Source organism: Grus americana, chromosome 19 (genome assembly GCF_028858705.1).
Source record: "Grus americana isolate bGruAme1 chromosome 19, bGruAme1.mat, whole genome shotgun sequence".
NCBI lineage: Eukaryota > Metazoa > Chordata > Aves > Gruiformes > Gruidae > Grus > Grus americana.
Window position 1 is genome coordinate 11,041,840 of NC_072870.1, and position 27,975 is coordinate 11,069,814.

At 42.1% G+C, this 27,975-nt stretch overlaps 1 protein-coding gene across 1 annotated transcript; it reads left to right on the top strand.

The window, feature by feature from the left end:
• The first annotated feature begins 1,328 nt into the window (after positions 1–1,328).
• TADA2A (transcriptional adaptor 2A) lies at positions 1,329–27,975 on the top strand. The gene is made up of 16 exons (XM_054847970.1): positions 1,329–1,452; positions 2,788–3,036; positions 3,838–3,944; positions 5,040–5,099; positions 5,749–5,840; positions 7,289–7,446; positions 8,883–8,971; positions 9,760–9,832; positions 16,194–16,257; positions 18,239–18,282; positions 18,821–18,931; positions 20,282–20,353; positions 20,971–21,103; positions 21,833–21,876; positions 24,491–24,564; positions 26,410–27,975. Exons 2-16 carry the CDS (start codon positions 3,012–3,014, stop codon positions 26,593–26,595), a joined length of 1,332 nt encoding a protein of 443 aa, XP_054703945.1. The 5' UTR covers positions 1,329–1,452; positions 2,788–3,011; the 3' UTR covers positions 26,596–27,975.

Sequence of the window (27,975 nt, forward strand, 5' to 3'; positions counted from 1 at the left end):
ATCTATTTCCAAGGTACTTTTATCTAATGCAATCTTCAGCCCCCAGATATGAACTGCCAAAGGCTACATCTGTCTGGTACAGAGAACAGCTCTCATCTCAAGTTCCCATGCAAAGGATTAAATGTTTCAGAATCTGCATAAATGAATAGAAGCAGCCTTCGAGCCTCACAGTGAACAATATACCACTTCCCCCCAGGGATGCAGATCCTGTTCATCTAAATCAACATCATGCACGCTCGGAGGGGCACCAGAAGAATTTCACACAAAATTAGTATCCTACAACAGCATAAAAAATGTTGCACAGAAACAGTAATGGCAGGAGTTGCTTGTGGAAGAGGTATGGGGTCACTGAGCTGTGTGGGGTAGACACGGCTCTGGCCATGTGAGCTTTCCAGGCAGGCTGAGTTTACTGCAAGAACAGTGCTCAAGTATAAGCACGTATTTGAAATCCATGAAATAGCAGTAACCATAAACGTACAGGTAATCTACTTAGTATCCGTGTTAAACCACGTTTTAATTGTCAGCATTGCTGTTACAATTGCACCAGGCTCTGAATGAATACCACGTTCCCACAGGACCACAGTACAGCACACGAGGCTACCACAGAGGTGACAAGAGATACGAAGAGCTGTGCATTGCCACTGTGCCAGGTTGTCTCTGCAGACTGTCTAATAGAAAAACGAATGACTATTTTAAACAAAGTAACTAGCTAAACCATTCCCAAGCTTGAGAGTTTTATGCAATGCAAGACTTGTTAAGTCCTATTCAAATCTCTCTGGATGTTCTCAACAAGCCCAAGCCCACATGTGCACCCAGTTCACAAGGACATCCAGTCTACACAGGAGACAGCCACAAGAAGATCTCATGGGCAGGATAGTGCCCACAGGCAGACAGGGAAGGGAGCAGAGAGCCCCTTTCTCAAGTCAAAGTCAGCCAAGATTTGCCTTCTCTACCTCAGGAACTTCAAGGATGAATCCGAAAAGATTGTTTCACTGGCAGGAGCCATCTGAAAGCTGATTTATGAACCGCTATGGGAAGGAGCTTAAGTTCCTCCCCGGTGTATCTGCAGTGCAGCACAGCGCCGTATCCGAGGGGCAGCCGAGGCCCTCAGGGCCTCTTCCCTGCGCACCGCGCCCGCCATGGACAGACACACAGCGGGGCCAGCTGCGGGGGGACGGCAGCTGGAGACACCCTGCAGCCCACGCAGAGCTTCTGGCACTCGGCAGCTCTCCCCCGCCGCGGCGCAGGGGCGCTGGCGCTGCCCCGTGGGGTCCCCACGCACTCGCGGCCCCACAGCGAGGAGCGGCGGCCACGGCTGCACCCGCTGAGGGGCGGGGCGGGCCCGGCGGCGCGCGCGGAGCCCGCGCGGGGGCGCGCACGCACTGGCGCACGCGTACGGCGGGGCGCGAAAGGCTGTTGGCGCGCGGGGCCTAACCCGCCGCCCGGCGTGAGGTGAGAGGCGGCGGGGGCGCGGCCGACGAACCGCCCCGACCCGTGAGGGGCGAGGTGGGGGAAGGGGGGAGAAACGGGACCGTACCATAGCGGGGAGGAGCCGATCCGGGGCGGGGGAAGCGGGAAGAGGCGGCGTCCGGGCAACCGGCGGGGGGGGGAGGGAAAGAGCGGGCTGCCGGGAGCGCGCGCTTCCCACGGCCGCCCCACGGGCCGCGCTTGCGCCTGCCGGGGGCGGGGTCTCGCTGGGGGCGTGGCCGGGCGGGGCGGAGGGCGCCGCCTGGCGGTGATGGGGAGAAGGGTCCGCCAGGGCTGGACGGGGCCTGGGGTGTGTGAGGTGTGGGGTGTGTGAGGTGTGGGGTTTGGGAAGTGGGGAGGGAGGTGTGGGGTGGGGAGTGTGAGGTGTGGGGAGTGGGGTGGGGGGTGTGGGGTTTGGGAAGTGGGGAGTGGGGCGGGGGGTGTGGGGCGTGGAGTTTGGGATGGTGGGACGTGGGGGAATGGGGTGTGGGGAGTGGGATATGGGATATGGGGAGTGGGATGTGGGGCAGTGCACAGGGCTGTTGCAGCAATGGCCTGTGCTGCTGTGCTTGGTGCTGGCACTGCTCCGGCGGGTTAGTGGTGCACAGGTTCGGGCAGCTGCGTAGATGGGGCTAGAGTGGTTTGCAATTCAGAGAGTGAAGAGGCGGCTGTGCGGTGTCACTTATGGCCACGGGGTAAAACATCCAGCCTGGAAGTTGCTCTTGGTTGTCTGAGGATCCAAGCAGAGGTGCAGGGATGTGTAGCCAGGGTTGAAGCAGCTGCCATCTGCGTGGAGGGATCACACAGCTTCAGTGGCATCACTGGACCGAGGGCCGTGCCTCTTCACGTGGTGCATGGAGGAAAAAGTCCAGAAAGAGAAACGTGAATTTCAATAAGTGAGAAGCCTGAGCCATTCCCAGCAAAGATACCTTGTAAAAGTGAGACATGCTAGAGATCCTACAATGGAAAGCAACTCAGTTCCCTGATGGCGGACAGCAGTGTAGAACCTCACTGTACAGGTGCTGGTGAATCAGGCCTGTTCATAGGAGCTGCCACACAGTCAATGCTGAAAATGTAGTTGGCATCAGCATGGTGGATTCTTGCACTGCTGTATCCATGTCACCTCTAACCTGTCCGTTCTCTTCCTGGTGCTTCCTGGAGGTGCAAAACACTTTGTTGCACAACAACTGCTCGTAACTCTCTGCTCAGCACATACATTCCCACTGAAAGCCTCAGTTCGGGATTCATTTATATCCCCATCACTGTACATGTCTTCTGCTGTATCACAACACTCTGCATTTGGTTTCTTCTCATATGCAGAAAACACTCTCAGCCGTGTCAGATGGTCCCTGTTAGGAAGACTGCTGACAGCCCTGTGGTGTCCAGGACGCTCTGGGAGGATCTCATCTGCGAGGGCTACGTGAGAGACCTCTCGGGGACAGAATACCGTTTTGGACATCCTGGTTGGGCCAAAGCTTACACTAAGGGCTTTTAGGCAAGACAAGTTTTACTCAGAGGAGCAAGAACACCGTTGAGGGAGAGGAATGGAGCGCCTGGCCTCCTTCAGTAGTAAGTACCATAAGATGACATTTGGAAAGTGTTTGACAGTTTAAAGACATTAGCAGCCATCTGGGGGAGAGAGACAGAAAACTAGCAATATTTGGTCCACAGGGTCACTTCTTTGATCAAATTCTCAAGAGCATGAGTACATGAATGATTCAGTGGAAATTTGGGTCTTTTTTTCTATCTACTTTTTATAGTTAGGCTAGTTCAAATCCATTTTCTTGGAAAAAACGTGGCTTATAAGTTGACAGTCTGTTTATTTTGACTACTTTGCAATGAACAAAATAAGAACAACTTGCAGAGCAGTGTTTCATTCCTTGTTCAGCAATCTGAGCAGAGTCTGAGGTTTGGACAAGCTACAGAACAATTTTATTGATGCCTTTGCAACCACAGCAATATGTTTTACGAGTCAGGCTTCAGGTAGATGGATGGGAGACTGCAGCTGTCTGTGCAGTATCCTCTGCAAATCAAGTCTTGCTCGGGTTTAGTCTTCAATGCAGAAGATCAGGATGGGCACTGGATCGAATCAGCCAGGTAGTGCATCTCTTGGCATCGCTGCTGAGTTGTACCAGGAGGCTGCTACAGAGAAGATTTTCCTTTGACTCTGTTGCACAAGTTTAGATTTAGCCCTCAGTGTATCAGGTCTAGCTGAATAAGGAACTTTTAACGGATATTTGGAGAAGATGCAGTCGGAAAGAGGTTACATACCATTGAGTTCACTTAAAATTACTGGGCACGAGTGAATTTAGGTGATTACAAAACCAGTGCCTTGTTTGTGTTGCATGAGATTTACTTTTGGCTTCACAGATGACCCTTTTGATAAGCCTCCATGCCGCGGTTGCTCTTCGTACCTCACAGAGCCCTACGTTAAGTGTGCTGAGTGTGGGCCTCCTCCCTTCCTCCTGTGTTTGCAGGTGAGTGCAAGGATAAAGCATAGGCATTAATTTCTTTGAGAAAACCATCAAAGGCCTGTCCGGTGCCAAGCTTTCCATAAACACATTAATAACTGGTCTCTGTAAACTTATATCAACACACTTATTTGCTCAGGGACAGGGAAATGACAAAGAAAATGTTGGAGACTGAAGAACTGAGGCATGAGCAGCTGAAGGAGATCTTTGTGAAGGCAGCCAAAGCTACCTAAAGGCATGCAGTCAGCCTGACTGTGTAACGGAGCATGCCGCTACATGTCTAGAGAGGTATCGTTTCTGTCAGGTTTTATGGCATGGAAAAGAAAAGCCATCGAGAAACACCCTGTCCCCACACATTTTTTTCCTCTCCCGAATGGAAGAGGAAATTTGGGGAAAATTTGCAATATTGACAATAATTGTTTGTGACCAGATACAGTTCTTTAAAAATTATGTGTGTGATGATAACCACAGAAAGTACTGCTAATTTTAATTATTAAATAGATAAGTTTGCATTATTTATGATTAAAAATGGCAATAACCTCTAAAACTGAAAAAGGAGCCTAGCATTGTGCTCAGATATGTACAAAATACACAAAACCATATTTTGTATATTGGATATATTTTTATTCATTTACCTGTACTTAAAAAAACAGAAATTTAACTGTTTAAAATAGCTGCAAACCATGCTGGTGCTTTTTAAACAGAGAGCCAAGATTAAAGGGAAACTGCGTTTTCAATACTTACGAAATGCTCTGCACTCTCTTCCTGATCCACTTTAAAACATACCACCAAGCTTCTTCCACTTGCCTAACTTTGCCATAAATACTTAACAAAAAAATATGTTGATTCACAGGAGTTATGTCTTGGTGCAAAAGACAAGTAAGATACAAAGATGAATTTAACACAATTTTAACATAGATTTTTCTACCATTTTGTGTTTTTTCTAAAACGAAATCAGAAAAATTGAATATGTTTTTCAGTGTATCAGGTGATCAGTTTTGGATAGCCAGTGGTCAGAGAATAAAAGGAAAAATGGACCAGTTAAAATGTTTTCGGGGCAGAAGTAAGAGACTAACGTAATGCTAATCTTTTGTTCTACAGTGTTTCACACGAGGATTTGAATACAAGAAACATCAAAGTGATCACACTTATGAGATAATGGTAAATATTCCTTTTAGATAACACCTACTCAATCTTGAGCTTTCATAACTTCCCATGAGTTAGACCCTTGCTTACTAATATTACATTGAAAAATTAACTGATACAATTCTTTGATTCAGAGGTTTAGAACTATTTAAAAAAGAAAAAGCCTTCCTTGAGAGCAAAGAAAAATATCCACCTGGAACATAATGGAAGAGTGGAGACATTTAAAGCTACATTTTTTTATTGTGCCTAGATAGCACAATGCATCTCACTAGACTTCCAATTATTTAACCAAGTGAATCAACTTCTATTTCTCTATTCCTGTTTTTTTCTTCCCCAAAATTAATAACTTTAAAAGTCTTCAGTAATTTTTATTGTGTTTCATAACATGACACAGCATGACATTGTTGAATTACAGCTGGTAGATACAAGATGTAACAGTATATTCAGAACATCTGTAGTGACAAACTAGTTTTTAATGTAGTTGATGACCCAATGGCCTAAATAATTCAACAATTATTTGATCAGGTTTCATGGGACACAGTAAAAGTTTAAAGCTGCCAGTATTATATACTGTGTTGCCCTGTAGTTTAGAACTCCTTTGCTCTTCATGTGGTGGATTATAACAGAGGATCACAGCAGTTTGATTTGCTTTTTTCTTCTCTAGACTTCCGATTTCCCTGTCTTGGATCCTAACTGGACAGCTCAAGAGGAAATGGCACTCCTAGAAGCAGTGATGGACTGTGGATTTGGAAACTGGTGAGAATTTAGTGGTTCAGCCAACTTCAGTGACTGATAGGTGGTTTTTCATTTCACTGGACCTTACTGTTGAATACATCAGTGCACACTGAATGTTCAATGACTTATTGTGAGTGAGACACTAATGTAGCAGCTAAAGTAGAAGACGGGTAGCAGATTCTGTTTTCACATCTGCTGTTAGCTATACAAGGAAATAGTTAAAGGTTTCTTGTGAGATGCAGAGCACCTCCAGTGAAGTACAAAATTCACTCAGTTCGAATTAAAGTCTCTAGGTTTTGAAGGAACTCAACTGTTGCACAAGATTTTCTATCCCTCAGTGTAGTCCGATGTAAAAACCAACTACAGAATTTCTTATCTTGTGCAGTTTTGGTTTGCTTACAGTTGACTAGGTAGGTATTGTTATTTTTGGAGGTTTCCTGTTTCTCTGTCATATTTAGGATAGAGCACTGGAAATATTTAATATTTTTACATTATGTTCTTTTAAGTTAATTTCTGTAGTTGCTACAGGATTTTTGTGCATTTGTAAATGAAGGAGATCTGTAATCGTGAGTTATCTCTCTTCTCCTTAATGAAAAAATAACTGTATTAGAAGTATAGAACTCCAGAGTTCACTGAAGCAGAACTGTGAGTTCTTATGTGTACATCGCTGTCATAATTAAGGCTGGAAACTGGTTGCAGTTATGTTCTGCAAGAATGCTGCCTAGTACACTTTGCCCTACTTAGCAATACAAGTAATCTCAACTTTCTCCTTGACTTTTTTCAGCCTTTACCAAACAAAGGAAAAAATGATTTTTCTTCCTGGAATTTCTTGCATCCAGTTTTTAGTTTAACAGAAATTAAAATGATTGCTGCTGGTGGATTTTTTTTAAGTCCTCAACTTACACAGCAATTTTATTAAGACAAAATACTTCATGTTTCTAGTCAACCACTTTTCCAACAAAGTTTGGCAAAGATTTCTAGAATGTATTTTGTACAACCATTTCAGTGTTTAAAAAAAAGCCTGTTTAATATTGCTACACGAAAGGGGAAACCACGATCCAGTTAAAATTGCAAGAGAAACTTGAGAAGCAGAATGCAATTCTGGACTCAGAATTTACCATTACCTGGAATTAGTAAAATGTATAAAAAGCTCTCAAATAACAAATACTAAATTTTCAAACATATAAAAGATTTGGTACATTCCATCAGCCAGGGAGTTTCTCATGTAAAGACAGTGAATTGCATTGCTCATGACCACTGAAAAAGTGCTCCCTAGCACTGTCTCAAACATGTAGGTATTGGCTCAGTGTTAGTACACAAAATGTGAATTCAGCCATCATCACAGATCAGTTCTCTGCACACAATGCGATCAACCTCTCGTCCAAAATTGTCTTTACCCACTAGAGAAAGAAAAAAACCTCAACATTTCTGTGTTCTTCATATTAAGCTTCCCCCTCTCCCCACTTCAGGCAGGATGTAGCCAACCAGATGTGTACAAAATCCAAGGAGGAGTGTGAGAAACATTATATGAAACACTTTATCAACAATCCCTTGTTTGCATCTACATTACTGAACCTGAAGCAGGCGGAGGAGGCACAGCACAACGAAACAGCCATTCCTTTCCACCGTGAGTATCCCCTGCCCACTAGCACACACAGGGAGCTTCCGCACAAGGTCTCTGCTCTGCCAAAACTGGAATGAGCAGCCTTTGGAGAAAGGCGTGCACCACATGTGCAGTTTGCTTTCATTCCCAAAAGGAGAGCTTGTTCTGATGGCTAACTTGAATAATTGTAGTAGTAGGGTTTTCTTCACACTGTATTAAATCATTGGTGTATCAAATGGATGAGATGGCCGGTTCAGTGGGCAAAGGGAGGGAACAGAGTGGTCTGGTAAAGGCATCAGGTTCTGAAAACCAGAAGTTCTTGCACAGCCAGCGGTCACTCACAGACATCACCATAGCAAAAGCATATAAGTGCGTATTCATTTAAAGGACACACTACCTCAAAGCTACTTCACATGTGGCATGATATAACAGCATGTCCTTCATGGTAAATACTACTGCAAGTTCCCACCCTGACACTGGGGTGGTTACTGTTTGTGTCCAGACTCTGCGTTAACTGAGAAAGGTTTCTACCTCTAAAATACTGCATCTGATTATCCACTGTGTAGCAGGCCTAACTGCTGATGGGATTTGTCATAAACTCACTCTCTTAAACTATGCTGATTTCACACCTCTCTCTTTAAAAGTGCCTTTTAAAAAGTATATGCTAAATTTCAGCAATTTAACAAATTTTCATTTTTCCTTAAATTTAACATCTTCAGAATTCCCCCAGTCTCACAGATGTTCCATTTAAAGCTCCCCAAAATAGCTGGGTACAAAGATTGCTTGGTATCTGGCGGTTTAAATTTCACTATAAAGTGGTTAGAGCTAAAGCAGTAGGAATGGGACAATTTTGGTTCTGTCCCTGGCTGTCATTGATTTTTTTATGTGACCTGGGCCAAGACAAATGCTCTGTGCCTCAGGTTCCTTTATCTGTAGCATGGGACTTATAATGCTTAGCTCCTTCACAAGTGTGTTGTGAGCCTCAGTCCATTATTGTCTGTAAAACACTGAGCTCCTCAGTTGGGAAGCGCTGTAAAAATTCAGAGTTGTATAGCTTTAATTGCAGCTCTCTGTAAATGGCACCCAGAAGATGGCAGATTTAACACCCCTATTGCTATTAACTAAAAGAACCTGCACGCTGAGACCAAGTGATCTGCAGAGGTTTACCGGAGGGATGCTGAGTTCCGAAATGTAGAGTTTACATTTTATAACCCATTTATTACCTTGAATTTCTGTGTTTGACTTTTGAGAATACTATGAAGATCTCAGATTACTGCATTTTTCTCCAAATGAACTCAGTCTTTTTCTGAATATAACACCAAATAAAAGCCCAATCAGGGTGTTTTTATTCAACCAATTATTCCCACTTTTCCTGCAAAAGAAACACCTATTTACAGATTGGTTTGTGCTAAAAAAGGTCCCAAGCCCTACACAACAACTAAAACCCTTTATTTTTTCAGCTGCTGATGATCCCCCACGGCCTACTTTTGATTCCTTGCTCTCCAGGGACATGGCTGGGTATATGCCAGCCAGAGCTGACTTTGTTGAGGTAAGACCCTCTCTTCTCCCATTATTTTAAATTTGCTGCTGAATGCAAGAACAGCAAACGCACGCTTGTTTGCCCCTGCCTTTAGATCTTTATTCTTCTTATAGAAGGCATTAAAAGAGAGGACAGGACAGAGTGATTAATCCAAGGATTTAATTACAGAGGTGGCGCTGCAGGCTGCGAAGCTGCTAGCAGGCAATCTGTGAGTCACTGGCTCTGTGTAGGGGCTGTAAGGCTTGCTGCTACCACCAGATGTCCAGTGAGGAATGGCTCTTACGTAAGCGGACTAGATATCGTGAATTGGATGCTTAGCAAAAGGGGTCAGCTTCAGCATGCTTCCCTCTCATTTGCCTTAGAGAAGCACATATGAGCCTGATCCAAAGATCACTTGAAAGACCTGCATTGTTTTCAGTGGTTTTAGCTGCTGGCCCAGGGCCCCAGTTCCTGTTGCAAAACAAGCTCCTGTACATGAAGTGATGAATTCAGCTGTATAGGGGCTTGTTGGTTTTGTACGTTTGAGCAGAATTCCCCCAGCAGTGTGGGACTCATGGAGATTACCTGATTAATTCTCATCATCCTATCACAGCGTCCTGTTCCAGTTACAGCCATGGGGGTGCATATTACCCATTCCCTGGTTAAAGCTCCCCTGTGATGTACATTGCTCGAGGATGGAACCTTGTACAACTGCGTATGAGTAAATATCTCTGTTTTCAGTACTTCTATGTGTACCGAAACTTGATACCGATTTTTTAGTGCTAGTTATTGACAATTTATTAATTACCTCTGAACAGGAGTTTGACAACTACGCTGAATGGGATTTGAGAGATATTGATTTTGTAGAAGATGATTCAGACATTTTGCATGGTAAGTCCCATTTTTCCTACATTGTCTGAAAACAGTGTTTCAGAGTGCCTGCACAACTTTTCATTGGGTCTGTTTTTCTCTACACACTTTTTAAAAAGTAAACATACATTTTTAATGATCTCACTTCTGTGCACTGGGGTTTAAACACTGGCATTTCTATGATCCTCACTTTCAAAGCTCTTTTAAAAGCTCTTAATCAACTTATATATAGAATAATGCACTTCACTCACTACTGAAATGTAGCCAGTTGTCAAGTAGAACATGACTGAAATCACATCGTCTCCACCAGTAGTAAGCATCTCTTTAGGAAAGACACAAATTATATTTTATCCAGTATAAACTGTAGAGGAAGGTTAGCTAGGTAGAAGCAAATTATCTGAGCTAGCAATTTGTCTGGAAACAGGTGGCAGCACATCAGTGTTTGAATAAACAGACCTACAGGCCTGTTAAAAAACAGAGACGTCAATGCCTTGATGTTACCTCCCCTCTCCTGCTGAAAGATAGTCTTTTCACCTACATAATGTTTGTGAGCATCATAGCAAGGCACAACTTTTGTTCTGATTCAGAAAAAGGAACACTTTCTTCTCTTTGCTAATACCCCTTTCCCCTGCTCTATCTACTTTGTTAGAAGATCTGTCACTTATTCTAACCTGTGTTAGTTTAGGAAATCTAATATCAGGATAGGTGGGTACAGGCAGCAAAGAGGTATGTAGTTGAAGACTACGCGCAAAACATTGAAACTGTTCTGCTCTTGGGAGTTGTGTGGTTTTTCATGCGTTAAACATGCACACTGAGTTATAGCCACATTAGCTGTATGTGACAACTTTTTTCTTGTGAAGGGGATGGTTGTTGTATGAGTCCAATTACTGCTGCTGAGTTTCTGTGGACATTGCTGTCTTCATAATACCAAATAACAGGAATTATTAAAATGAAGTTTTAATCCATAGAGAAGAAAAGGTCATATGTTTCCCCACATTTATAAGTATATATGGTGTTTAAAAGTACTGTGTTCATGCTTCAGAATTCTCCCATCTATATCAGGCAGTTCTAAGCTAAAGCCTTAGCATCCTTTGGAGACAGACAAGTCCTTTTACGTACAGTCTTTCCCAACTTAAGAAACCAGTTTGAAATTTAGCAGTGTACACAGAGTTTTAAGGAATGCAAACTCCCTTGGCTCACAAAAGGTTATGAGAATCATGTCAGTCTCTCTTCCCTTTTAACTTTTATTGAAAGAGGGACTGGCTTACGGACATGTCACGGATTCCTCATGCCATCTCTCTGCTGTTTCTTTTTATTACTAGTAAAAGATATATTTTCTTGCTTCCATGTCCTATACTGATTCCTGGTAAACTGAAAATGCAAAATAATCTCCTAGTTCTGTTCTTTAGTTGACAGCTTAATATTCATTCAAGCTGGTTTACGAGCGCTGCCTTCCATACCCCTCACATGCCTTCCACTGTGCAGTTCAGCCATTTAAGGTATCTCCTACCAGCCTCCTGTTTAAGTTGTCAGTCTGAATGCAAAAATCAGCTTTACTCATCTCTTCAGAACACCATAAAGCTATGCAGGGCCACACCCTTTGGTCCAGCCAGCTCAGTGGGGTACTAAACCCATAGCAAATGCACAGGAGAAGAATATAAGAAAAGGCAAATATAAGCTGATACTTTTTTCTGGCATATCTTCCATGTCTCCTGCAGTGGTTAGATAAGTTTAGAGACTTCTTGAGACATAGGTTGTGTTCAGACCATTTTGACCAAAGGACCTGTCCTCCATGAACTTAGCTAACTACTGTTAGAACTATATATATTTGTACTTTTGCCCCCATAACATCCTGTAGCAGTGAGTTCCACAATTGAGTTAGGAGTTCTACAATTTAATTATGTGTTGTGTGAAAAAATACTTCCTTCTGTCTGTCAAATTTTTTGCCTGATAATTTCATTGGATGTTCTCTAGTCCATTCTTCAGTTGTCTTCAGTATTTAGTATAGGATGTCAGGCATTTGCCCTCTGAAAACTGTTTGGCAAGAGGTTATGGAGCGTGACCAACTACATTTTCAATCTCTTAGCTCAGGAACTCTGGCAGCTTCCTTCCCACAGCTGTCCTAGATCTGCCCACATGAGAGAGAATGCCTCTAAAAAATGAAGTCCCAGGGTCTCACCAGCTGTTTTTCTTTTACATGAGACATCTTGGGGAGAGAGGGAATTATTTTCTAAAAGAAATTTTGGAATTCAATCTTTCCATTCTCCAAGTGAATAGAGAAAAGGAAGGAGCCACATCCTCCCCGTCCTGCAGTTTTAAAGGTCTCAGATGCTGACTTTGCTTGATTGCTTGAAAATATTTTGCAACCTAATTGTAGGATTGCACACTGTAGAAAATGGCTTAACATTTGGATCTGAAAGCAGGGACAGGCATTTGGCTGATCTGAGAAACCTCTGTACTTTCTAGTTAGCAGGCAGAGAGGTTGTAGGCAGCCCTGGCAGCCCAGGTTCTTGTAATCTCTCCCAAGGGTGCCTGTCCCACTACTTCCAGGCAGCGGCTCTAACGTGCCTCGCTACCCCAGCCCTGCCCGCTGGCAAACTTCTTGTGCTAGATATTACAGAAACGTCCTTGAAAAACAGCCCTGTGGCTGTCTTCCACACCTGCTTGAGACACATTTTTGCTGGCCAAACAGCAAACTTTTTTTTTTAAAAAAAGGTAAAGATGTAAAACAGGGTTTTAACACATTTTATAGCCCAGAGAAACCCAAATGGGGTCTTGCAGCATAGATTAAGTATCGGGTTTGTTAAAAAAATCCTCAGGTTTTTTTCCTGCCACACATTAAACCTTACTAGGTTCAAGATTAATTTTTGAAAACTACTTTTATCTTCCATTTTCTGCAAGTTACTCAAGCTAGACCCTGAGAACACACCAACCAGAACAATATCTATGGTCTGTCTCCCTTTCTTTTGTTTCACAAGTCACAGATCACTGCTGCAATGTCTAGGTTGCACATTACACAGGAATATTTGATGCTGTCATTGGAACGGAATTCCCCCTCTTCCCTTTCTTCCACATCGCTCTGCTTTTCTTGAAATTTTGTAAAAATCATTTTATAAAAAATTCTATAGCTAAGCTACTTGACCTGTGTTTCCTGATATCTTTGCATTTTCCCTGTTGTATTTTCCTGTGCCACTCTAAACAAGTTCTCAGTATTTTCCCGTGCCACTCTAAACAAGTTCTCAGTATTTTCCCAAGAAAGAAGAATGCAATTGAATACAAGGTGGAAAGACTCCCAGGCAGCTTTTTATGAGGAACACAGAAACCTGTACTGACTCACCAGCTCCTCCCGCCACACAGGAGGCCACAGGCACTGTTCAGGCACTTCTTGATGTTACTGACATGGTAGAAATTGTATGAAATCTCTCATGTTTCAGTTAACTGACTGAACTGTTAACTTTTATTCAGTACTGGCAAATATAATAAGTGCATGCAAATATGTATTGCAGTTAAACAAAAACATAATGGACAGATCAAAAGAAACAACTAGTTACAAATCTAATTCAGCCCAGAGTGCTTGAAAATTTCATGAATTACAAGTTTTCATCAGACTGAATTATAGCATTAGTAATTTATATTTTTCCAGGCTTTTTCTCCCGTTTACTTCTTGCGTAAATGATTTTTACTTCTAACACTGGAAAGTAATTGCTGAAACCGCAAGTTAGAAGTGAGTGGAAATAGACTGCAACTCTGGATGTACAGTAGTGAAATTTCATTTTATAAGATACAAGGCAGTCAGTGTCCTTCTGAATATTACATGATGATTATTCTTTTGTGGAAGTTCCTGACATGCTCTGAAGGCAGATAACTCTGCCTAGGGTCCTGCTTTCCTCCAGGGAGGGTGAATTTGGATTGTAGCTGTTAAGTTTGTACCAAGCAAGGCACACACTGGCTACACGGCCTGTTTACTTTGATTAGTTTGCATTCTTCCCATTATTTGGGTCTTGCATGCCAAACAGAGGTTAGCTAGCATGAAACAAAGGTCTCACTCATTAGTGTTCAAAAAAGTTTTTGTAGACCAAATGAGGCTGAAGAGGAATGAAAAGCAAAGAAACTGTTTTGGACACACTCTTGAGAAACCAAAATATTTTGATTTTTTGGAATGGAGAAAGGAGCCTTGAATTTCTGCCTATCACTGGATCCTTCAAAGCTACTCTGACCATCTCAAAGACCCTTATCATTTCCCAAAATGGGCACTTTGAACGCAGTGTCAGCTTGGATTATCTTAAGTTAACAGTACAAACAACTGCCGCCTCAGTATAATCCATGGGGAAAAGCACAGGCAAATCATTTTCATTCGTACAGCATCTCTTTTCTCATTTCAATGCAGCATGTAACAGTATAGTGGTCTCGATTATTCATGCATTCCAGATCTTGTAATCGGCTGTTCCTGTGTGAATATATCTATTAAAACCAAAGGCCCTCCAAAAGTGCATGTGGCAACAAATACTAATTTTTCTGTAAGCAGAAGCTCTGTTTTTTTCCTTCATTTGTTCTCTTGAATGTTCCTTCCCCTCCCCAGTTGATCATAATTTCTTTCAGAATATTGTGCACTCAGGTGAAAGCATCAAAATGCAATGGTTATAGGTGCATAATTACTTGTGATATTTATAGAGGTTCTCCCATGCAATTTCTGCATGTACTCATTAAGTTCTGCCCACACAAACCCCAGAAAATAACACGTTAGCTTAGCTTGCAGAGGGTTTAAAAATATAAAAATATTTTCCATAAATTGGCACCAGTTACAGCACTTACTAATGTATTTCATTCATGTTTAACATACTGCATTTCCCAATTTCTTGTCCCAACATTTAAGCAAGAAGGAGAATTTGATACTTGTGCTTGTTCTTAAATTAGGAAACTTAAAACACCTCTTTATGAAAATATATGATGATTCTTGAACACTCTGGTTTTGCAAGAAATTTGCAAAAAGAAGTAAGAATATTGTACCATTCCTCCTATCTTCATACGTAATCCTTTGCTCTTAGATTAACTTCATATCAGTTTTGTATCAATTGAAGATTCTTTTGCTAATACAGGATCAGCAAGCGTAACTCAAAACTGTTGGCTCCTGCGCTAATAAGCACAGCCTTGGGCTTTAGCTGTTCCTGTTTGTAAGAAATTTTATTACCCAGAGGTCTGCACAGATGAATTGCCTAGAGGCTAGGGGCTTCCTGGTGTTTACATATACATATTTTAAAATAGACACATAACCACACTTCTTAATTACATTATTAATTATTTATCGGATAGCCCAATCAATAACCTGCCTGCATCAGTTTTGCTGTTTTCTTGTAATTACAGAGAGAGGAGAGGATTCTGGATTCTGTCACACTTGGGCCACCCCTGTTTACGCTGCACAGTGGCCTGATAGGGGACGTGCTCTTGCTTAATTTCAAAGAGCTGCATGTTGTCTCTACAGACTGCAAACCCACTGTCAAGTCTTAAGCATCTTCCTTCTGAGAGCATATTGAAATGATTACCGTAAAGGCAAAGAAGCCAACCAAGAAATCAGCCAACTCTATGCTTAATTGATGACCTAGAATTTTTGCATTATTTAACAAAATGAGGGAAGGTGATAGGTGTCTCCTTATCTTTTCTTTCAAGAATTTACGAAAAAAGATTATTAACCTAATGGTTACAGGAACAAAAAGCTGAAGGATCTCTGAGTGGATCAGCCAGACTGCAGACAGATTTGATTTTGAAAAGGATATGATTTCTAATGAGCATGGCTTTGTCCTGTGCTTCTTCACATTGTTGTGAACTATTCTCTTTGTTCTCCTGGCAGACCGATAAGTTTAGAAGTTAACAAGTTGAAATCTTGTAGATGTTTTCAAGAACTGCAGCAAAGGCTACTTTGAATTGTCACAGTTCAGAACTGTGTCTTTCTGGTTTTTGGAGTTCCTTGTTCTGTGCAAAGAAGCCTTTGTCCAAAGATGATACCTGAGGTCCTTAAACCTGATAAATTTGCTTTTCAGGAGAAGGAATACTTAATAAGTGCACGTATGAAGGAACAAATAAGTGCTAATAGTAAAACAGTCCAAGAAGGAAAAGAGTTCTCAAGATCTACCCAGGTCCATATGTACAGGCAGTAATGTATTTGGAAGGAGTAAGCAAAAGAAAGCTTCTACAGGTAGCATGTATAGTCTGCAGAAGGTTAGCCTCTAGTGAGTTTATGCCCCTGTAAAATTGTGGAGGGATTTTTTAAAACAGCAAAGCAGAGCGACCATTTCAGCCTACCACAAACATACAGGCTTGCACATTAGCCTAATACAGTGATTAGTTCTGTATTCTGTAATTATTTTTTATTATTACTATTTTGCAGCTCTGAAGATTGCAGTTGTAGATATCTATCACTCCAGGTTAAAGGAAAGACAAAGAAGAAAAAAGTGAGTTTTCAAGCAGTGACTGTATTCCTTTGCTTCATTACCATGTTTTGGTCCCCAGTGTTGTCCTAATACTAAACGTAATTGATTTCCTGTAGCACCCTTCCAGGTGATTCCCAAGCATGGAGACCTTCTGCTATGAGATTTGCAGGACAGGCCTCATCTGGGATGTGTGGTTCTCCTTCTGGGCATAGATTAAGATCAGGCACGTGGCTTTAGCAATGGTACCAGCCCAGAAGACACAAATGAACAGACCCTGATACTTATTTGTACGCAATGTTGACAAAGGACCTCTACACACCATAACTCTCCTTTAAACTCTCAAAACAAGTCATTAATTGTGAAAAGCCTATTTTCCGGTCCTTTTTAGTGCATGAAAGTCACGTACGCGGTGTTCTTCGCATTACTATCCCAAATCCAGTTATACATAAATAACTAAGCTTCTAGCACACCTTATGAGATCACGTAGCCATTTTGCAGAATGAGAAACTGAAATACTATCTGGGAAACCGGTCACAGACCCAGGGCTAGGAACCAGAAAAAAGGGAACAAAAAGAAAAGACATTTGCCTCTATGTAAAGCTGATGGACTGCACGTAATTAATTTTCTACTTTAGGGAAGAAAAAAAAAAAAAGCCACCAGTCTGTGACTAATTGCTAGACCCCCACTTCCTCCACAGAAATATTTGCATCATTATTTTTAATTCTTAGTGGTCCATAAGTTAGTTTTCCGCATTTGTGTAATGAAGATAACTATATTGCTGACGTGAGTTTGAATAATTTATTCAATTCATTTGACAGCTTTTTAGAATGACTCAATCTATTCATTAAATTCAGTTTTATTATAACTTTCAAATACTTTGTGCAATATTTAAAATTATATCTTGCTGTATTACTCCCTGCTGGAAGAATTAGTAATTCAGAGTAAGACTCCTCCATTCCTTGTCCTCATAATACAGCATAGCTCTGCTGAATGACAGGTAAGAGTTGGTATCTATTGACCTGGTTCTTTATAATGCATAAATAAAAAATATTTATGTGGTATAATTGCCATTATGATAAATCATGTCATACTGAAAGAAAGTGTCATCCGGCTCAGTTACATAACTCAAATTGGTGTTGGTTTTTGTAAAGTTTCTACAGCAGGATGGGACAAAAATCTGGAAGATGACATAAAAATGCTGATCTCACTCTCAGAAAGTCTTCTCTCCATGGGACAGGAATATTCTTTTATTCATGATAAATAAAATGTAATGGATTTTATAGAGCAAATTCCAACTTGACCTTGATAAGCCCAACTTTGTAGTATCTCTTATCATTTGCAAAAGTCGGGTGTTTATTGGATCACCACATAGCAATGGCCACGTGACATTTGCCGAAACCTGTGACAAACATGTGTGTCATGCACTTGTAAATATCTTACCTGCCTTTTTACACCACTCATTTCCCTGATCCTGTCAGGAACATTTCAAACTTAGGAGTTACCTAAATCATCTTCCTCTTTTTAAAATCTGTCATGGAAAACTTCCTTCATCCTGCTCCCAGTGGTGAAATTTAGAGTCCACCTCTCACCCTTGCTCTAGTAGAAGGATGTTTGTCTCTCTCTGAAGCTGGAAATCATGTTCATCAGACATTCCTTTACCTCCAGTTTTGGAAGGACAAGTTATAAGACACTGTAGACGCAAAATGCGTGCCTAAAGAAGCAATTTCAAACCTTTAAAGCAATTGTAGCTCCCTTTGTGCTTAGTGCTGTCAGAGTTGGACTAATGCACACCACTGTCCCAAATTTACCATGATTAAAGCCGTGCTGCATCACTGCATCATGTTTCTCAGCTAGCCAGCTCAAGGGTTATGGAAATTTCATACATGTTTAGTTTTAGACCCCTCTGATGGTCTGCATCAAAGTTTCTTCTGAAGCCTTTGTATTTATGGGGTGATACAGGAGTTAATGCCTTTTATTAATACCATTTTGCTCTCAATTACAGAATTATAAGAGATCATGGCCTTATCAACCTCAGAAAATTTCAAAGTGAGTATCAGATGTAACTGCTTAACTTTAAAGTGGCCTCTACTTGGGAAGCAAAACTTTGCACGGTCACTGTTTCCAGTGCACCAGCTTAGTTTATTCATACTGGACCACATTCAGATGGTCTGAATTCCAGCAGATTTCCTGCCGACTGTTTCCAACTGGCTGGCTCTAACTGCTCCCAAGCTCAGTGTCGTAGTTATTGCCTTGAAATTGCTCTTCAGAAGCATTTCAGTCTCCACCAAGTAGGGAGAGGGGTGAAGGTGAAATCTAGGCCTTTTAAGTGCATCTCACTATTCTAAGAAATGATCAAACAACATTTAAATATCATCCTTTATGCTTTTAGAATTGTAAGGGCTGTATAATTTTGTTGCTTTTTACTCAGCAATTTGTAGTTGAGACACCAAAATTGCCAGGAAGTGAACCAAATCTGGATCTTTGAGCAGTTTGCAGGGGCTGATAGTCACTTTCAGGTTCCACTGAATTTATTTTCTTCTCACAGTAGGAGTGATAAGGTATACCACTTTTTTCCCCCCTCTAGTTTTGGAAAGGCGATATCCAAAGGAGGTTCAAGACCTTTATGACACAATGCGACGATTTGCACGAATTCTTGGACCGGTAGAGCATGATAAGTTCATTGAAAGCCATGCATGTAAGTATTTTGAGGATTTTAGCATATATGTTCTTCAATAGGCATAATGAGTGGTTGCATCACCTACAATCTTTCCTAAATATATACCACTCCTGGAGGGCAGGAGGTTGTTTTTCTCCTCATCCCCCATCTAACTACCTCAGAAAAACAAATACATTTGTGGTTTGATACATTAAATGAGCAGCAAGTGGTTTTTTTTCCACTAAACTGTGTCTGAGTTCTTTGTTTGATTTCTCAGTCGACTAAACATTCTGGTCATGTGTTAGAAGTAGTATTTTCTGATGAAAAGACTGCTGTTCATTTACTGGGACTCTGTATCACTGAAAGAACAAAATCCCTAAAATTTATGTCTGTATTGAGAAATTGGGAGTCAGCAGCGAATTGTGAATTCTTTGAAAGATACATGTTAAACTATTATATGTGTACATAATTATATAGTGCAGCTGTCATTATGTCCCTTACCTTAAAGGGAGAGGCATTGTTCCATCACCGAATCATCTCGAGTCTTTATGCATAATCATAGCATGCATTTAGTCAAATTCCAGTACGAGTCATTACATCCTGCTTAATTCAGTGACTTAAACTGGGAAAATTGTTGCTCATTAGAAAGAACAAAGCATTTAAATAGTTGCGACTGTATTTTCAGGACACCCTATGTGAAATACCAAAAGTATGATCCTACAAAATCATGAGTCCCACATGTGAGTGCTAGTCCTGGAACCTAGTTTCGTTGCTGTAGTGACAGCGAAGTCCTCAGGTTAACCTGACAGTCAAGTACAGGCATTATACGCATCTCCTGAGTAGTATGAGTAAACAAATTCGAGACAAGCAAACTTGCTCACTGTAAAACCAAGCAAGCCTGGAAGCCAGCTGATAAAAGCTATAGGCAGTAAATATCTCTGAGCAAAAGAAACATGGGTATTTAATCTTACTGACTGCAGAGAAAGAGTCATCTGCAAGGAAAAATTTTGGAAGGTCCAGTTATGAAAATCATAGTTCAAAGACAGTATTAGATGCTATGAGGAGCCTGGATGGAGTAGTTTTTCAAAACTATTGAAATGCCTTCCAGAAGTCCTTCATTATTGTTATTTGCCTTGTCCAGGGTATGGCAAAGGAACTGTCAAAGCATGAAGATAAAATAACTGTGATCAAGGAGTGTTAGGACACAGCGAGTTTGAGATCTGACACAGACTTGGGCAGAGGTTAACCCTGTCTGTGGTGTTGTGCACTTCATAACTGAACTGTATAGACAAATAAGAAATAGCAACATAGCCCACAGTTCACTGCCACCCCCACTGACCCACATTTGTTTTCTGGATTTCCCTTCTGCTTACTGTTGGGGTAAAACAGTGGAATTTGAGCTGCGAAGGGAAATAAAGCGACTACAAGAATACAGAGCAGCAGGAATCACCAATTTCTGTAGTAAGTACCTGATGCATTATTCAGCCCATTCCCATTCATCAAGGTGAGGAAGGATGATTTTACAACATTCAGGATAGGAATAAAAAGACATTTTTGAAATGCGTTTGCCTAGCTGTTTAACTGAACAAGGCTTTAGCAATAATGCTTCAGTCCAGCTGTGCTTTTTTAAAGCTAGTTTGAGCCACCAGCTTGGAGAACGCGCTGTCTAGCAGAGCTCTGCTTTAGTCACCAGTTTGCAAAAGATTCAGAAGAAAAATACGTATGTCATGGCACAGTGGTCGCCAGTGCTTGATCTCTGGATACTTTCACTGGCTATCAACCAGTGTGATATCTGGAGAGAGGCCCAAGACCTCTACATGAACGAAATGGCCTATTTTATCCTGGAATTGGATCACGGAAACCTTTTTTGTTTGTTTTTGGCCTGAAATTAATGGGGGGGAGGGGTGCAGGGTGGAATTTAATACCTTCTGATGCCAAGTAGTTGTCATGAGGGAGAATAGCAGAGTCTGGGCCAGAGCTAGAGAACAGTTTCTCACTTATTTCCTAAAGTAGAAAAACAACAGGCTGAAAATTTTGACCAAGGCAGCTGGTGAGAACGTGGTGTCTGTTCGCCATAGGTGCCAGGACATACGATCACCTTAAGAAGACAAGAGACGAGGAACGCCTAAAGCGCACTATGCTCTCCGAAGTCCTGCAGTACATCCAGGACAGCAGTGCCTGCCAGCAGTGGCTCAGCCGACAAGCTGATATGTACGGTTACAGTAAGACTCTGCGTTTTACGTACCTATGCTTTAGTCAGAAGGGTGCATCAAACACGTTTTTCTGTCTGGTAACAAATGCATTCCCAATTTATTACAGTTGGAACAGTCTGCGAAATTCAAAAGGGCAAGAAACTGTGGGTAACAGCAGTAGTGCTTGTTGAAGTGCAGATGAGGGAGGGACTAGTAAGAGCTCAAAATCTCAGTTTTCTGTATTTTGTATGTCAGGAACTTAACTGCTGTTAATGAAGTCATGGAGGGAAATGAGGTCTTTATGGATATTAATGAGGGCACAGATGACACTTGAAATGTTTCAGATGATTTTAGATGTGGCAGCATTATTAATGTGTAGCCACCCTGCACAAGCACTTTGATTTAAGGAGCAAGCTGCAATGCAAAGGAAATGCATCCTGTATGCTATGTGGTCTGAGAAGATGATTTGGAATTTCCCCAGTCAGTCTCCACTGAATTCTTTACTGTGTCCCCTGACACCCCTCCCCTCCAGTTTAAAAAAAAAAGAAAAAAAAAAGGTTTCAGACGTGGTCTTCAATCTGGGAGTGCTAAATATTTAGAAATCTTGCTGACTTCAGATTACGGCCTGATTTACGCAAGTTGAATTGTATAATTATTAGAAGTTGGGAGAAAAGTAGTTTCTGGGCCAATATATGCAGTTTTTCTTAAAAAAACATGAAGGCAATTTGAAAATTTCCTTTCTTTTCAGTGATTCCGGCCTGAGTCCCACGGTACCAGTCCCTTCAAATTCAGGTAACTGTTAGATGATGGTCTGTGATAAAAAGCCAGCCATACATCAGAAATACCATTCTGACAGCCAGTTGGAGAGTGACTCTCCTGCTTCAGTGCAAAAGCGTCAGTCCTCAAGCCTCATGGTTAAGCACTGCTCAAGTCACCGTTGCCTCAATCTGCAACTCATTCCACATGCAAATCCTGTAGGTTTTTTTCTGAATTTCTAGATTTTTCTGGCTACAAATGGAAAACCCATCCTAAAGCTGTATTAACAAGGCAGGAAAGAAAAAAATTTTCACATGAGAACAAAATTTTATTGTTAAAAGATAAAGCTAATCCAGTTTTTAATGAAACTATATAGCACATACTATAGCAATATGAACCTGACAGAAAGCAGATTTGGAAGGGCACAACCCCCAAAAACAGTTGCCTGAGAAGTGGGCAGTGGTTGCAGCATCCAGCACTCCAGAGTGACAGGAATGAGATGATACAGGTTGCCTATGCAACTTCACTTTTCCTTTTCTATGAATATGCTTTTATATTCTTTAATTCTGTAATCACAAATTACGTTTTTTTCCACTAAGAGGACCCCTGCTTCTTTCAGTGCCCAGTAAGGACAGATTCAGGGGTCAGTCAAGGCCCTCGTGAACAAGACTTCTATAAAATCCCCTCTCACTTGTTGAGGTCACAGGATGGCATGCAGCGCATGAGGCTAGGATAAAGTTTTACTAAAGGCTGTTAAATGTTGCCAGGGAAAACTGGCTTCTAGCCCTGTCTCTGCATCCAGTTTTTATGTGGATGCTAATAAACCACTTGAACCAAATGTCTCAGAGGTGGACACTGAGTCTATATGTCCTTCCTCATTTCTTCCAAGAGCCCTGGAAATTTGGGTCAGAATACCAAGCAATTAGCCATTGCAGTGTGCACCATGTTTTAAACCTATTTGGTGATAGCTAAGATCTGGTATTTTGGAGCGAAAATAGCATTGTGTATCTCAGGCTGGACATCCAGAGTCCATGAAATAGGGACAGTATCCCCTCAGCTGAAGGGCTAGTACGAAGAACAAAATTAATTTTCTGTCAAGTATTCAGTGGCCGATGAAGGAGAAGAGCCCAAGAGAACATGAATTGTTTTGCCTATGGAGCTCAGATAGCATGCAGTGTTTACAGCCAGCATCACATGTTGAACAAAACCCAAACAAAATACCATATAGTTGGTGATTAAGCAAACATCCTGCATACTGAATAAGGCAAGGATACTGCGGAAAAGCTGCCACGTGTCTATATAATTAAAGGCTGCGTCATACTGAATATACAATGGGGCAAATTAACGTTGCTTAACTTTACTTCTAGATTTTGAGATCTTGACTTTGCGGCCAGAATATGTTTTCTTTAATGTAGTTTGTGCATGTTATTTCCTAGGTCTATAAAAGAGTAAACCCAAATTCTGTCATGTCTCATCATAGCATGCTTGTTCCAGGCTGTAGAAAGAGGGAAGAGTGCTGGTAAATAACTTCCTCTACACCTACTAGAGACTCACTACTCCAGCTTCTTCCTAGTCCTCCTGATCAGGCTCCCCCCACCCAGATCAGGCTCCCATCTGTCTCCTACAGATGCAGAGGGGAAAGAGAGAGAGAGAGACACCCCAGTGCCAGAGGTAGGACCTGGGCAGGGTCTGGAGCAGCGGCCAGCACAGTCCTCGGGAAACTGAGACTGTGGATTTTGCAAGATCTCATCACTTTGCCAAATTTGGGAAGTTTGTCCTGGAACAGAGACCTCTCTCTGGCAGTGCCAAATATGCAACCCACAGCACAGGGACAAGAGACTTTCTAAAAATGTAAATAAATAACCCTAGCTTTGTTCTGAGCTCTGGAAATTAAAAAAAAAATACTATTAGAAAAAAACAACCTGCACGCAGGCAGCCTTTGTGAAAGTTTAGGTTGTACCAGTTAAAGTTCAGCAAAGCTATAAACAATAGCGAAAGTGACAACTATCAGACTACCTTGTGACGGATATTTTTTTCAGTACTGTTTCTCATAACAGACAAAAATAAATCTGCAAACTGCATTTGCTTTACAATATCTGGATCATATTTAAAGGCATTTAGAGAAAACTCTGCTTCACGAAGTTGTCAGTAACACCAGAGAAACGGGCTGCTAATCACACCAAGAAACAATCTCAGCATCCTTGCAAGGTACTGGTTTCACACCTGCAGGAGCTGGTCCCGCACACTGTGCACACCCAGGCACACCCTCCACACAGCACTGACCTCCCTGACCCCGGCTGGAAGAGTCGGCTTAGTCAGGAGGTACAGCCCAGCTTAACGTGGTCAGCACCAATTTGACAGAAAGCTGTTGTCTTCCAGTCCCTCCTAACAGGCAGTGAGTCAGGGTTAACAGCCTCAGAGCCCTCCTGCAAGTATTCACAGCGCTCAACTACATCAGCTGCAAAATCATACCTTTTATCAAATCAGTGCAATTTTTGCGTTAAGCCCTAAATAACCCTCTCTAGAAACACTTGGATCACACTGGGTTAACATCGCGGGAATTTAATTGCCTCTGTGATAACATACCCAAGGAACAGCCACTGCCAAACTGCTCAGAGTTCTTCAGTGTTTTCCTTTCTCATCTCTGCAGGTAGACGGAGCGCCCCACCACTGAACCTCACAGGTCTCCCAGGGACAGAGAAACTTAATGAGAAGGAGAAGGAGGTGAGGAAAGGAATGGAAAGATCATCTATATAAAACTTTATCTTCACAGTGCAGGGGTGCTCACACCATCTGTCTCGGGTGCTGTGAATATCATCTCAGTTCTATGCCCTCACTGCTCTTTCCTGCTCACAAAAATCATTCAGGTTTTCCACTTGGCTGCTTCATTTCAGTTACTGTACTATACGTACAACATAGCTGCAGCAAATTGGCTTGTGTAGCAAAGAAAGGTGGAGAGCACCAAGGTGTTATTATGTGCCATTATAACATCCAGAGTATGACATCCTCTCTTCCTCCGTTGTGAGGGTGGGGTGAGCAGAAGGGTTATTTTTTCTTAACGAACATTGGTTTTAAAAGTGGCAGAGGATTTCATCAAGGGCTTTACTGGAGAGATCACTGAACCTGAATAGCAGAGCTCTTTCCATACTAGAGATACCTCACAGCCAAACCTCAACCAGTTATGGTTGCTTTTTCACTGTAACACTAATGTGAACCAAGGAGGCAATAACAGTATATCCTTTTCACGTTTTTTTTTTCCGTATTTCTGCTATTCAGTGCATTTACCAAGCTTTTTGTATGCACATGTGGCAGAGAACAGAATCTGGCTTTGAGTGATGGGTGGTTAGCTTGGCCTGGCATTGCAGTTTGCAGTCCCGTAGAGAGTGCTCTTGCACAGTCCCCTAAAGCCATCGAGGCACCGGGAAGATCAACTGAGCAGACGGAAATGGGACTGCAACCCATGTGGCAACCCCCAGGAGAAGGAAACAACGCAGCAAGGGGCCTGCTGTTTATCTATGGCTCAATGTCTGCCGCAGCCCAATGTAGGCTTGTCCTCTGACTCAGTGAAAGGCAACACTGCAAAAATATTGAAAGAAAGGATTTTTTTTTTTTTTAGTAGAAGTCATAAGCTGTCCTTAGATTGTCCACGAGGCAGGTGTCAGTGTATGTGAAATGCAGACATATTTCAGACTTTTCCCTCTGAGGAAGCTGTTTCCCCTTCACTGGAGATGGCAGAATTGAAAATCAGATCACAGATTCACTATGGAACATGGCATTTCTGGTTCCATTCAGCATATAAATAATTGTGACTAGGACATTAGTGTACATGGGGAATCTGATTTCCTCGTCAGCTGAGACATAAAGTCTGAGTTCCTCTGTTCTATCAATGAGGAACAATCATTAAGCATTTCCATATTAAAAGGAGGAGACAGCCGGTAGCTCCATTGGGAGCAATACAGCGCGCCATCTCGAAGGCGGCTGGGATTTGGAAGCTAAGCAGGAGCATTGCAACCTAACAGCAGAGCACGGGGGCTTTTGGAAGCCATTCCTTTCACCAAACCTTCAAACACGTAATGCCCTCCCTGCACAGTTTCCTTCCTGGACTTGCGGAGGGGGCAGGCGTTGTGGGCATAGCTGCTTTTGTAGAAAGGTATTAAAGACTTAGTCTGCAGGGGATTAATAGACAGATGCCCTCTCTGGCTCCCATCCAACATGCTGAATTGCTGGTTGCAAGTCTCTTTGGCATGTGTACTTCCCTTGGTTTGTAAAGAACAACGCCCACACAGGACACCTAGTTATGCTCCTGCCAGCCCAGAGCTTGCTTTCATCCTCCTAGTTTATTTTTTAGTCAGGAATGTTTTTGAGTGCAGCAGCCAGCGAGCTCCTCCCCTCCCTACCTGTGGATCCAAACAGCTCATAATGCAATTACTGTATGCCTCCCCCATACAAAAAAACACATTTAAAGTGTTTTCAGAAAAATGTTCACAACGTTACTCCCCCAAGAGGGATCACAGAATGAAAGAGCGTGACAAGTGGTAGTGTTTATTAACTTCACCTTTTGTCTTCCAGCTCTGTCAGATGGTGAGGTTGGTCCCTGGAGCCTATTTAGAATATAAAGCTGCTTTAGTGAACGAGTGTAACAAACAAGGAGGCCTGAGACTAGCGCAGGCTAGAGCACTCATCAAGATCGATGTGAACAAAACCAGGAAAATCTATGACTTCCTTATCAGAGAAGGGTACATCACGAAAGCCTGAGGACAGACATCAGCGCTCTGGCTGGAGCAGACATGTGGAGAAGCTTTGAAGCCGCTTTGACAGCACTGAAAGATTTTAAGTGTTGAATGAAGGACATTTCCTTTTGTTTAAAATCTTTTGGGGCTTTTTTTTTTTTTTGTAAAAACAAGTAGGGAGCTTTGTTAAATTGTATGAATACTGACATTTCTTTGTCTGGTTTCCTTTTGACTCTGCTGTTCGACACTGCTGTTGTCAGAATTACGCTGCCACGTAGCACTGGAAAGAATCATATGTCATATAAGCTAATCTTAAATGTGAATGGGCATTCATTTCTAGCACCTCTTGTAACTAAAAAGAGAATCACGGTACTTTTATTCTGACAGCGACACAGAATAAGGACAGAAGAGCAGCACGTAATGAGAGTCATGCTTTGACTTTGTGTGAGTCCGGGGGTATAGAAATGCAGTGCCCTCCCTGCTTGTACTCCTTCCTAAAACAGTGTCAGCTTTCAAAGGAGATAGCGCACGCCCGCGGGTATAAAAATAGAGCTTGCAGTGGTCCAGTCGTTTTAATTTAATTGTGATAAAGGATGGGAAAGGACATTGCAGGGAAGCTCCTCAACAGTTGTTACTTTTATGTGATATTAGCACATACCACAGCATGAGCACGCTGTACAAACCAATAAGCTTTAACTGCTCACTACTTGATTTGTGATTGTCAAGTTATATATAATCCCTCAGTTTAAGTCCTCGTTGCAAAGGCTGGATGTTACCACCAGAGCCAGCCTTTCGGAGCATAAATAAAGAGACGCTCAGGACCACGACATTCCCTCACAGAAGATAACAAGCCAAGAGCACGACACTGCCCAGAGCGCGCACTTCAGCCCCTTCTGCCCTCCTCCTCTGGCGTTTTCTGCTCTCAGCTTCCCGCACCAGCGACGACAAACCCAGCTGACCAACAGAGCAACGATGAGGTGCAACAAGTTACTACACACGCACAACACCCCATCGCATCCAATGGTCTGTTGTACGACTTCAGCACAAAACTTCTGCATTTGAAAGTGCAACGGGATGATGAAGATGGTTCTTTCCAGGCGCAGCTTGGCACGCTGTGCTAGACAGTAAAGTGCCAAACAGCTTCCATTGCTAACCTGTAATGCTGAAATAACATCCCATAAGTAACCTAAGAGCCAAACCAGGTGGGATGTCGGGTGCTCTCGAGTTTAGGATCTCATGTGGGAAAGCCTAACTGAGCTATAACTGTACTGATGCCTATTTAAGGTGTTTAGGTTTGGTTGTGATTTTTTTTCCCCCAAGAGTAATTATCCTGCGTACCTGAGGTGCCACTGAATGTGAAGTGTTTTGGTTTGTAATAAAATAAAAGTGACTTGAAACAATCTTA